Raw genomic sequence first — 13,217 nt, forward strand, 5'->3', positions numbered from 1 at the left:
AATAACAGGTCCTCTCTTAGAGGAAGCAGCCAAGGATCTTCCACCAGTAATTCCTGAAGATCCGGGTACCAGGCCCTTCTTGGCCAATCTGGAACGACGAGAATCGCCTGAACCCTTGCTCGTCGAATGATCCCCAGTACCTTTGGAATGAGAGGAAGTGGAGGGAACACATACACCGACTGGAAAACCCACGGAGACACCAGGGCGTCCACTGCACTGGCTTGGGGGTCCCTTGACCTGGAACTATACCTCGGGAGCTTCTTGTTGAGACGAGATGCCATCATGTCGATCAACGGAATTCCCCAACGTTTTGTCACCTCTGCAAATACCTCTTGGTGAAGAGCCCACTCTCCCGGATGGATATCGTGTCTGCTGAGGAAATCTGCTTCCCAGTTGTCCACTCCCGGTAGGAAGACTGCTGACAGGGCGCTCACGTGTTGTTCCGCCCAGCATAGGATTCTAGTGGCCTCCGCCATTGCCGCTCTGCTCCTTGTTCCGCCTTGACGGTTTATATGCGCCACCGCTGTGATGTTGTCTGACTGTACCAGGACAGGTCGACCCTGAAGAAGGCTTCTTGCTTGCAGCAGGCCGTTGTAAATGGCTCTTAACTCGAGAACATTTATGTGGAGACAGGCTTCCTGGAGCGACCATTTCCCCTGGAAGTTTCTTCCTTGGGTGACTGCGCCCCAGCCCCGGAGACTTGCATCTGTTGTTAGATGCACCCAATCCTGGATACCGAACCGGCGTCCCCCAAGGAGGTGATGATCTTGTAGCCACCACAGGAGATAAATTCTGGCTCTGGGAGATAGACTTATCTTCCGGTGCATGTGCAGGTGAGACCCGGACCATTTGCTCAGCAAGTCCCACTGAAACACCCGGGCATGAAACCTGCCAAATGGAATGGCTTCGTACGCCGCAACCATCTTCCCCAGAACCCGAGTACAGTGATGGATTGACACACTCGTCGGCCTCAGAAGTTCCCTGACCATCTCCTGCAGTTCCAGAGCCTTTTCTTCTGGAAGAAATACTTTCTGTAAATCCGTGTCCAGAATCATGCCCAGAAAAGGCAGCCGAGTGGTCGGAATCAACTGAGATTTTGGCAAATTGAGTACCCAACCGTGCTGTCGTAGAACCGACAGTGACAAATCTACACTTCTCAGCAACCGTTCCTTGGACCTTGCCTTTATCAGGAGATCGTCCAAGTACGGGATAATTGTAACCCCTTGTTTGCGAAGGAGAACCATCATTTCCGCCATGACTTTGGTGAAAATCCTCGGAGCCGTGGAGAGCCCAAACGGCAACGTCTGAAATTGGTAATGAGAATCCTGTATCGCAAACCTGAGGAAGGCCTGATGCGAAGGATATATCGGGACATGTAAGTAGGCATCCTTTATGTCGACTGATGCCATAAAATCCCCCCCTTCCAGGCTGGCAATTACCGCTCGAAGGGATTCCATCTTGAACTTGAAAACTTTCAAGTATGGATTGAGGGATTTTAGATTCAGAATTGGTCTGACCGAACCGTCCGGTTTCGGCACAACAAAGAGGCTCGAGTAGAACCACTCCCCCCACTGGGACGAGGGAACGGGAACAATGACCCTCTGTAGACACAATTTTTGAATCGCTGCCAGCACCACCTCCCTGTCCGGAAGAGCTACTGCTAATGCCGAAATGAAGAACCGGTGAGGGGGTATCTCCTGAAACTCCAGCTTGTATCCCTGAGACACAATCTCTAGGACCCAAGGATCCAGGTCTGATTGAATCCAGACCTGACTGAATATTCGTAGACGGCCCCCCACCGGTCCGGACTCCCCCAGGGAAGCCCCAGCGTCATGCGGTGGACTTGGTAGCAGCAGGGGAGGACTTTTGGTCCTGGGCGCCTGAGCCTGCAGGAGGTTTCCTTCCCCTTCCTCTACCTTTTGAAGCGAGGAAGGACGAACCTTTTCCACGCCTGTATTTATTGTGACGAAAGGACTGCATTTGCTGATGTGGTGCCTTTTTCTGTTGTGTGGGAACATAAGGAAGAAAAGAGGACTTACTTGCAGTCACGGTCGAGACCAGGTCAGCCAAGCCGTCCCCAAACAAGACAGTACCTTTGAAGGGTAACGCTTCCATAGCCCTCTTGGAGTCGGCATCAGCGTTCCATTGATGGATCCACAACGCCCTCCTGGCTGATATCGACATGGCATTGGTTCTTGAACCCAAGAGACAGACGTCCCTCGCCGCATCCTTCAGGTAATCTGCAGCGTCCTTGATATAACCGAGAGTCAAAAGGACATTATCTTTGTCAAGGGTATCCATATCATTAGCTAAATTCTCAGCCCATTTAGCAATAGCACTACTCACCCATACCGACGCCACAGCAGGTCTGAGCAATGCACCCGAATTAGCGAAAATGGACTTCAAAGACGACTCCAGCTTGCGATCCGCCGGATCCTTGAGAGCTGCCGTGTCAGGGGACGGAAGTGCCACTTTCTTAGACAAACGAGATAGAGCTTTGTCAACATTTGGAGACGCCTCCCATTTTTCCCTGTCATCAGAGGGGAAAGGATATGCCATGTAAATTCTCTTGGGAATCTGCCACCTCTTATCCGGCGACTCCCAAGCCTTTTCACAAAGAGTATTCATTTCATGAGAGGGGGGAAACTTCACCTCAGGTTTTTTTTCCCTTGAACAAGCAAATCCTTGTTTCCTGTACCGCAGGTTCATTAAAAATGTGTAAAACATCTTTTATAGCCACAATCATGTACTGAATACTCTTAACTAACCGTGGATGTAAAGCAGCCTCAGTGAAATTAATATCGGAATCAGAGTCCGTGTCGGTATCAGTATCTACCACCTGAGTAAATGGCCGCTTTTGTGACCCGGATGGGGTCTGAACCTGAGACAAAGCCTCTTCCATGGACTTTTTCCACACCTGCGTCTGTGACTCAGACTTATCTAACCTCTTTGATAAAGAAGCAACATTCGAATTTATAGTATTGAGCAATGCGAGTAAATCAGGTGTCGGCTGCGTCGACAGTCCCAAATCTAGCCCCGCATCCGCTCCCCCAATAACCTCCTCTGGTGAATAACATTCAGCCTCAGACATGCCGACACGTAGTACCGACACACAACAACACACAGAACGTCCCAGCTAGGTGACAGGCCCACAATGAAGCCCAGATAGAGGACACAGAGGGAGCATGCCAGCTCACACCCCAGCGCCCATATATCCCAAGAAAAGATATATGTACCCAGCGCTGCTTTGTAATGATAATAAGCACCACACTGCGCCCCCCCCCCCCCCCTTCTGAATATCTCCCCGTTACTTGTCTGAGGAATGTGGAGGTCCCGGCAGAGTCTCCCTTTCGCCGCATGTTGAAGGAGAAGATGGCGCCTGTGAGCCGCCGGACGAAGCTCCGCCCCCTTCCCGGCGCGCTTTGGCCCGCCAAATTTAAAAATGAAAAATGCCGGCAGGGGGTTCTGGAAACGGTGCCGAGGCACCGAAAAGCTCTCTGCCAGCCCCAAAACGCTGCCCAGGGCGCCCCCCCCCCCCCCCCCCCGCCCTGCACCCAGTAAATACCGTTGGTGATGTGTGTGGGAGCATGGAGCACAGCGTTACCGCTGTGCTGTACCTTCCGTTACTGAAGTCTTCTGCCATCCTGAAGTCTTCTGATCTTCTCATACTCACCCGACTTCTTTCTTCTGGCTTCTGTGAGGGGGTGACGGCGCGGCTCCGGGAACAAGCAGCTAGGCGCACCAAGTGATCGAACCCTCTGGAGCTAATGGTGTCCAGTAGCCGAGAAGCAGAGCCCTTAACTAAGAAGAAGTAGGTCTGCTTCTCTCCCCTCACTCCCACGCTGCAGGGAGCCTGTAGCCTGCAGGTCTCCCTGAAAATAAAAAACCTAACATAAAGTCTTTTCTAGAGAAACTCAGGAGAGCTCCCCTAGTGTGCATCCAGTCACTCCTGGGCACAAAGTCTAACTGAGGTCTGGAGGAGGGGCATAGAGGGAGGAGCCAGTTCACACCCAGATTAAGTCTTTTAAGTGTGCCCAAGCTCCTGCGGATCCCGTCTATACCCCATGGTCCTTTTGGAGTCCCCAGCATCCTCTAGGACATAAGAGAAATACACCCCCCCGTGGGCGGCGACTATGCGTTTGCACGGCTGCGAAAAGTAGCTAGCGAGTGATCAACTCGGAATGAAGGCCATGACCCTCTCCAGGAGGGACAGAATGCTCTGTTCCTGGACTTCCCCTTACTGTATGATTGCCATCACCTGTGGTGAAACACCTTTCTTATCCATTTACCTGTTCAAAACAGGTGCTGGCAATCATACATTAAGAGGGAAGTCCAGTATGCCATGGCAAGGCATGATGTGAAGATGGCAACACCACCACTATTCAGTTAACTTGAAACCTTTGCACAGTGGAGGCAATTTGTGGGCTGAAGAAATATCCATTTATGTAGCCAATGGGTATGGGACCCAGGGTCGACAGTGTCTAGGTCCACAAACGATAGGTCGATACCTATAAGTTGACAGTGACTAGGTCGACACAGGAAATGAGCCGACAAGGCCATTATGTCGACTTGAACAAGATCGACATGGAAAAAGGTTGACATGCATTTTTAATGTTTTTTTGGTGTTGTTTTCTTCGTAAAGTGTTCGGGAACCCTAATTAGTGCACCGCTTCGCTCGCCATGCTTCGGGCAAGGTTACCATTCCCAACTGTAGTCCACGTAGATTGTAAAGTATAAAAAAGTTCAAAAAAATGAGAAAAAAAAGGTGAAAAACTCATGTCGACTTTGTTAATGTCAACCTATTTCCTGTGTCAACCTACTCAATGTCGACCAGTAGGTATCGACCTAGAGTCCAGATACCGTCGACAATCATGAGAAACTAGGGACATCATTGAGGCATGAGGCACTAAGATAGTATAGTGAGGCACTAAGATAGTATACATTGTAGGTGCTAATGATGGAGACCGTAGCGACAAGAGAGATTAGACAACCAGTTTGTCTTTAGTTGTTGAGGAACTACAAGGCCAAGCATGACCCCTGCAGAGCCGCCAGAGAAGGTTGGCGAGCCACAGGTTGCCAGTATACGACGTACTAGTGGCAAGGGGCGGTGTCAGGCTGCCAGCAGGTTTTCCCTCAGGCAGTAGGTGACAGATTCATCCTCACTACACAATGGACTCACTGGCATTCTCTAAGCCGCGCCCCGCATCCAAACTGACCAATGAACAACCTTCATTTGACGTCACCGGGCGGGTGGACACGTTCCTGGTCCCTCCTTCTCCGCTGATTGACAGCTCCCTTCGGCCATCCACGACTGCGCTTTCTCCCCTGGCCGTAGTTTACGGAGGTCCAGAGACTGACACTTCTCAGCTGCCAATGGGGTAAGTCCCAGCTACGGAGTGGGCGGTACCATCTCACAAGCTGACCAATGATGTGGCCCGGCGCAGTGTACGGAGGGCGGGCCGTCACTTGTAACGGTTCCTACGCGAGTGGAACGTAACCTCCGACTCTGCGAGCACCACCGGGGACACCGGAGGCAGCCGGTAGCCAGGACGACGGTTCCACGGGGACCACTCGCCTCACTCGGGGTTTGTTGTTGTTGTGCTTGTTGCTCGTCGTGTGTGTGTGAAGGGGACGGTTGCACGGTGCGCTTTGCGGAGGTTTCGCTCTCTCTCTCGGGCAGTGACACAGTAAGTAATTAAAATACCAGCGCACGGGGGGAGGCGGGGATAATTCTGACAGCTATTACATACGTGGCCCCGCCCCCCGCTGGTAACTGCCCTGCACGTGACACACCCAGGGTGAAAGAGACCCACGTCTGTTCCTCGCAGTAACAATACCCACCACAGTAATATGTAACGGCTGTATAGGGGCTATAGTACAGTATGGGGGGGAGAGGAGGAGAGAGTGAGGGGTTGCAGGGGCAGCTGTGGTAACAGTACAGTGCCCGGGGGCAGCATTGTCTGCAGTGTGGCGCAGGGGGCAGTGTGTCTACTGTACGAAGTGTTTGGGGCACCTGTGTCTACAGCATGGGGGGCGACGTGGGCAGTATGGGGTAAGCTATGTATACAGCATGGGGGGTGCTAGCAGGGCCAGCTCTACCATTATACAGCTTTAGGCGGCTGCCTAGGGGCACCAGCCACTGCAGGGCACCACTGAATTCATCTAGCTAAAAATTGAAGGATGTCTCTGAATGCAGGTCAGTATTGAACGTACACGTGAGGGGATGTAACATCGTAATGGGCCCTACACACTCTGCGATCCGCCGTATGGGCGACTTGGCGGCAGGGGGAAAGGTGACGGGGGGAGTGAAGTTTCTTCACTCCCCCCGTCACCCGGCTCCGTAGCAGTGCATGCTAATATGGACGAGATTGTCCATATTGGCCTGCATGCATAAGCGACCCGGCACCAACGATTAACGAGCGCGGGGCCACGCATCGTTAATAGTTGGTGCCTACACACTGCACGATATGAACGAGCTCTCGTTCATTAATGAACGAGAACGTTCATATTGTGCAGTGAGATCTGTAAGTGTGTAGGGCCCATAACGAGCATATAAATATATGTATGCCTCTGCGTATATATGTATGACTGTATACACATACATTTAAAGGGATGTAGTTGGCATCCTGGTGGACAGGTTGCTGGCGTTCAGATTACTGGTGCAAGAATCCCGACACCTTTATCGGCAAGTGTGTATGCCGCCAGCGAAGACCGATGCACGGCCCCGCGGGTCGGCAACGACCGTCGCTGTCGCCAGTGCATGCATGCAGGATCTGGACTGTCGTCCACGACCTGCATGCAGGGCTGGCAGAGGCGTGACGTCACTGAGCGATATGAGCGGTCATATCGCTCAGTGTGTACAGTCGGCCGCCGGCCGTCCCGGGAGGGGAAACATTAGATGACGTCGCTCACAGAGCGACATAGTCTAATGTGTACGGACCTTTAGGCTTGCGGGAAGGAGGGATAGGGTAAGGGATAAGGTTAATTAACTTTGTTCAAAATCTTGGTATTATAATGGTCGGGATGCCACTGACGGTATTGTCACTGGTGGCATCCCATAGCCAACCCCAATTAAATATCCCCACCAGACCCCATATACAGTATATATAAAATAGACGACATTCAAGAACTTTTAAAGGGAAAATATATTGTTAACAAATGCATAAAATTATGTGACTTTGTTTACAATATACTTTATCATTTTAAATCCCCCCCCCCCAGTCCACCAAGTGGCCACCTGCATCTCCCCTCCGGGAGGCGGGAGGGGGGAAGAGTTTTCAGGTTAGGGGGCGCTAGACTGAAGTTTTGCCTAGGGTGCAGAGAGACCTTGCACCGACCCTGGTTGTTAGGGACAGCCTTGTCTACAGTAAGGTGTGTGGGGTTGCTGGGGGCAGCCGTGTCCACAGTATGTGGTGAGCCATGTATACAGCATGGGGGGTGCCAGCGACAGCCTCGTCTACAGTAAGGCGTGTGGGGTCGCTGGGGGCAGCCGTGTCCACAGTATGTGGTGAGCCATGTATACAGCATGGGGGGTTGCCAGTGACAGCCTTGTCTACAGTAAGGCGTGTGGGGTGTCGGGGGCAGCCGTGTCTACACTGCCGCATGTATAGTGCCCAGGGGACAACTATGTCTACAGTATATCCCGGGGTGCGCTGGAGGCAGTAGTGTCTACAGTACAGTGTGACAGGCAACGGTGTCTCCAGCAAAGCATAGATTGGTCTTTGTAGGTATTTGTGTCTACGATGCAGAGAGCAACAAGTGTGCAAGTAGTAATGTCTACAGTAGATTGTGCAGAGAGCCATGTGCCAGATCTCGTGGTGACTAATGTTGGGTACACACTTGATATATCGTTAATTGTAGTGTGAAACGATATATCGCAAGTTCATTGGCGGGAGTGGACACCCGATATGTGTGTGAAAGACGTAGTTCAAAGACGTATTATTAGCTTGGGCCAGCATCACAGCCGACTGCGATATATCTTGCAGATGTGTAACGCCAACCGCCCCATATGCCGGCTGCAGCAGCCGCCGACAATGACGTCACAGCTGGGGGGCAACCAGTTATGATACCTGGCCAGACAAAATCGAGCGGCCATATGGTAAGTGTGTATGCTTACCATATTGGCTGCTCTGTCGGCGGGTCTGTAGGCATAGGGGTATATGCAATAGCGGGCGAATTGGCAAAATAGGCGAATTCCGGGCCGTTTTCGCCTCCAAAAATCAATTCGCCTATGCAGTGCAGTCATTTTTCGCAAAAAAACGGCCCGTCAAAATTCGCCTTTTCTCAATTCGCCTTTTTCCGAATTCGCCTTTTCTGCAATGGTACAGATGCTGCAATTCGCCTCCAGCATATTCAATTCAAGTTTGGAAATTCGCCTGCAGTGCTTTTAGACAGCAAATTCGCGATTTTCACTCCGCCACACTTTGGAGGGTGAAAACAAATAAAAAAAATTTAAACATGTTTTTTTTTTTTTTTTTTTTTTTAGGAATAGCAGATCTATTTATATTAGAAGGGATTAGGTTTTTTTTTTTTTTTGGGGGGAGGCACAAATATTATTTATATATTTTTTAAAATAATATTTTTATTTTTTTATTTTTTTTATTGCTGGAACGGTAAAATCCGGGAAAAAAATGGCGTGGGGTCCCCCCTCCAAAGCATAACCAGCCTCGGGCTCATTGAGCTGGTCCTGGTTCTAAAAATGCGGGGAAAAAATTGAAAGGGGATCCCCCGTATTTTTAAAACCAGCACCGGGCTCTGCGCCTGATGCTGGTGCCAAAAATACGGGGGACAAAACGAGTAGGGGTCCCCCGTATTTTTAACACCAGCATCGGGCTCCACTAGCTGGACAGATAATGCCACAGCCGGGGGTCACTTTTATACAGTGCCCTGCGGCCGTGGCATCAAATATCCAACTAGTCACCCCTGGCCGGGGAACCCTGGGGGAATGGGGACCCCTTCAATCAAGGGGTCCCCCCCCCCCAGCCACCCAAGGGCCAGGGGTGAAGCCCGAGGCTGTCCCCCCCCATCCAATGGGCTGCGGATGGGGGGGCTGATAGCCTTTGTGTTCAAAAAAAAAGATATTGTTTTTTCCATTAGTACTACAAGTCCCAGCAAGCCTCCCCTGCAAGCTGGTACTTGGAGAACCACAAGTACCAGCATGCGGGAGAAAAACGGGCCCGCTGGTACCTGTAGTTCTAATGGAAAAAAAATACCCAAATAAAAACAGGACACAGACACCGTCGACAGTAAAACTTTATTACACACTGCCGACACACACATACTTACCTATGTTCACACGCCGACATCGGTCCTCTTCTCCATGTAGAATCCCGGGGTACCTGAAAATAAAAGATCAATTATACTCACCTCAACAGGCTCCAGAAATAAATCCACGGACTTGGCAAAAAAAGAAAGCGCATTTACCCGCACCAAAAACGGACTGAAAGGTGTCCCATGCTGACACATGGGACACCTATCCACGATTAAGATCTGTCAGTGACAGTTGTCACTGACAGGTCTCTAAGCCAATCAGGAAGCGCAACTTCGTTGCGCTAACCTGATTGGCTGATCGCTGTGACAGCGCATCGCACAGCTCCCTCCATTATATTCAATGGTGGGAACTTAGCGGCTAGCGGTGAGGTCACCCGCCGGTCAGCGGTGACCGGCGGGTGACCCCACCGCTAGCCGCTAAGTTCCCACCATTGAAAGTAATGGAGGGAGCTGTGCGAGGCGCTGTCAGAGTACAGACGGCGTCCAGCCAATCAGATGAGCGCCACGGCAGTAGCGCTTCCTGATTGGCTGAAGGGACATCAGTGACAGGAGTCACGTGATGTCCCGGCATTCGGGGAAAGGATTCTAATGTGAAAACATTGGACCCCTTTCATTAGTCCGGTGGAGCGGGTGTTCGGTTTGTTTTTTTACAAAGTACGTGGATTTACCTCTGGACCTCTGGACGCTGGAAGGTGAGTATAATTTTTTGACAGGTACCCTCGGATCGTCGGAGATCGTTGCAGTCGGCGTGTCAACACAGGTAAGTATGTGTGTGTCGGTGTATGAAATAAAGTTTTACTATCAAGGTGTGTGTGTCCTGTTTTTATTTGGGTATTTTTTCCCCAGTAGTACTACAGGTACCAGCGGGCCCGTTTTTCTCCCGCATGCTGGTACTTGTGGTTCTCCAAGTACCAGCTTGCGGGGGAGGCTTGCTGGGACTTGTAGTACTAATGGAAAAAACAATATCTTTTTTTTTATCACAAAGGCTATCAGCCCCCCCATCCGCAGCCCATTGGATGGGGGGGGACAGCCTCGGGCTTCACCCCTGGCCCTTGGGTGGCTGGGGGGGGGGGACCCCTTGATTGAAGGGGTCCCCACTCCCCCAGGGTACCCCGGCCAGGGGTGACTAGTTGGATATTTGATGCCACGGCCGCAGGGCACGGCATAAAAGTGACCCCCGGCTGTGGCATTATCTGTCCAGCTAGTGGAGCCCGATGCTGGTGTTAAAAATACGGGGGACCCCTACTCGTTTTGTCCCCCGTATTTTTGGCACCAGCATCAGGCGCAGAGCCCGGTGCTGGTTTTAAAAATACGGGGGATCCCTGCCCGATTTTTCCCCTGCATTTTTAGAACCAGGACCAGCTCGATGAGCCCGAGGCTGGTTATGCTTTGGAGGGGGGACCCCACGCCATTTTTTTTTCGGGTTTTTCCCCGTTTTTTCCCGTTTTTAAAAATCGCGGCAAAATCCGCCAAATCGGCCGATTTTCGCCCGCGACTCTGGCGAATCCGTTTTTCATTGCATATGGTGAATTCCGGAAGCCACCTTCCGGAATTCACCTGGCGAATTTGGTCGAATTGAAAAAACGGCGATAATTGCCGCGATTTCGCCCGCTATTGCATATACCCCATAGTGTGTACCGAGCATGACTCTCGGGTACAAGGTACAGTACATCATGGCATATCCTGTGTGGGTGGGGGTGATCCTAGGATTGCAAGTTAATGATGCTAAAGATAGGGCTATAATTAATGAATAATTGTGGTTAATGATGAGCAGATGACAGGTTTCCATATGATTATAATTTTGAATGGGGGAGCAATTAGAGGGACTTGCTTAGTGGAAGTGATGAGGTTTATGGGTATATTCAATTGATGTCGGATCCTTTCTGCCGGAAAGGATCCGACATCTCCGTATTCAATGAGCCATTTGGCCGTTCCCGACAATGCCAATCCGAATTCAATTAGGTTCGACCAGGTTGCACCCGCGAGTAATTGTGGCTATATGCCTCATTTCTAGTACCACCAAACGCGTATGGCTGTACACAAAAATCCACGAGTCCGGGGTAAGATTGGGCTGCAGACTGCAAGGGGGCCGAGTTCATCTGCTGACATTTCTACAACATTGCAATGGTGTACAGTGATTATTGGATAAATGACTGTACTAGTATAACATAAGCAAAACTCTGCTGCAGAAAACCTGAAACTACTGTTCCAGATCAAGAAGAAACCCGACAAAAGTGCCTTCACGATGCTGATTTCTGCCCTTAGTGCGGTGAAAACAGCGTCGCGCCAGGCACTTAAGTCGGTGAGCGCCCGTTCTCCCGACAAAACACACTGTTTAGTCCAAGAGAACGGGCATTCTCCGACGTACCAAGGCGCTGAATTGAATAGCTCCGGGAGCTAATTCCCGGCGCTATTCAACTGTCGGCGAATTGAATCGAGCCCTATGTGGTTCCTGCATTGATTACAAATGTGTTGTGAAACTAAGGATTCCACTGTCTTGGTGTTTATCCTACGTCTTAGAGGATACTGGGGTTCCATTTAGTACCATTGGGTATAGATGGGTCCACTAGGAGCCATGGGCACTTTAAGAATTTGATAGTGTGGGCTGGCTCCTCCCTCTATGCCCCTCCTACCAGACTCCGTTTAGAAAATGTGCCCGGAGGAGCTGGTCTGTTTGTTATTTTCAGGCAGGTCTGGATGGCACCAGCCTGCCTGCTTCGTGGGACTTATGGGGGGGGGGGGGGGGAATGGCCCAACCTCTTGAAGGGTTAATGGTCCCGTTCCCCACTGACAGGACACTAGCTCCTGAGGGAACTATTCGCAAGCCCCACCACTGCGAGCGTACATTCCCGCAGCACGCCGCCACCCCTAAGAGAGCCAAAAGAAAGGAGAGTGGTGAGTACTAAGCCGGTGTCTCGGTTAGCGGGTCGCTGGCCATTATGGCAGCATAAGGGTACGGAGACGCACGGCTTCTCACCGGGGCGGATTGCGTCTCCAGACTCAGTACACAGCTGCGTCTCAGTACACAGTACCCACACTGGCAAGCAAAGCCTTAAAACGGTTCAGTCTCCATTTTAAGCACAAATTACCTCAGCCAGTATAGAAAAAAAAGCGGGAAGGCCGCGCGCCATTGAAGGGGCGGGGCTTCACTATGAGAGGATCCAGCAGCTCACCAGCGCCATTTTCCCACAGCAGTGGACACAAACGCTGACTGACAGGGACGCGCAGCTCCTCCAGTGTCACTCTAGATTACCTCAGCGGTACCAGGGGGTCATAGCAGGGGGCAAGTGATTATTAGTGTACTAAGTCCCCAATCTGGGTACTTAGGCTGCGACCCGGCAAAGCTTGGCATTAGCAATAAGGGTGTGGTGTGCTGGCTCCAAATACCTCTGTCTCCCTGGAAGGGCTGTTTGTGGGTTAATTGTGCTTTTAACCTTTCCTGTGTGTGTGCTGTCACATTTACAATATGTCAGGCAAAGAGTGTGTTTCATGTACAGCAGAGTGTTCCTCTTCCCCAGGGAGCTCACTACTATGTACTCAGTGTAGTGATCCTTCTCAGGCTAGCAGGGCTGACCCAGTGTGGCTGGATTCCCTCAAAGGAATGATTTCCAATATTTCTAATAAATTGTCCCGCAATGAGAAAGAGACGCAATACTTAAGACAGTCTGTGGATGAGATTATGAACAGAGACTCAGTCCCCAAAACAAGCTTCTCAGGGGGTCATTCCGAGTTGATCGTAGCTGTGCTAAATTTAGCACAGCTACGATCATGTTCCCAGACATGCGGGGGGACGCCCAGCACAGGGCTAGCCCGCCCCGCATGTCTGTCCGACCCCCCTCCCGCACAAGTACAAAAGCGCTTTTGTACTTGTTGAGTAACTCCCGGCCAGCGCAGCTCCTGCGGCTGACCGGGAGTTGCTAGTCGCTGCCCCTGGTTGCAGCAATAGA

General features: G+C 51.2%; 1 protein-coding gene across 5 annotated transcripts in view; it reads left to right on the top strand.

Moving 5' to 3' along the window:
- Positions 1-5,444: 5,444 nt before the first annotated feature.
- ZCCHC14 (zinc finger CCHC-type containing 14) overlaps positions 5,445-13,217 on the top strand; it is a 152,428-nt gene continuing 144,655 nt past the window's right edge. The window contains exon 1 of one of the 5 annotated variants that reach the window (XM_063945670.1): positions 5,445-5,585. Coding sequence is in view for 2 of the 5 variants with exons in the window: in XM_063945668.1 (XP_063801738.1) it covers positions 6,191-6,196 (6 nt within the window). In the remaining 3 variants the exon portion in view is untranslated. Of the gene's footprint in view, positions 5,586-5,609; positions 5,688-5,823; positions 5,846-5,919; positions 6,197-13,217 lie in introns of those variants that run through there. The other 4 variants (XM_063945671.1, XM_063945672.1, XM_063945668.1 and 1 more) reach the window with 4 other exon arrangements.

This window comes from Pseudophryne corroboree, chromosome 11, assembly GCF_028390025.1.
Source record: "Pseudophryne corroboree isolate aPseCor3 chromosome 11, aPseCor3.hap2, whole genome shotgun sequence".
Classification (NCBI taxonomy): Eukaryota; Metazoa; Chordata; class Amphibia; order Anura; family Myobatrachidae; genus Pseudophryne; species Pseudophryne corroboree.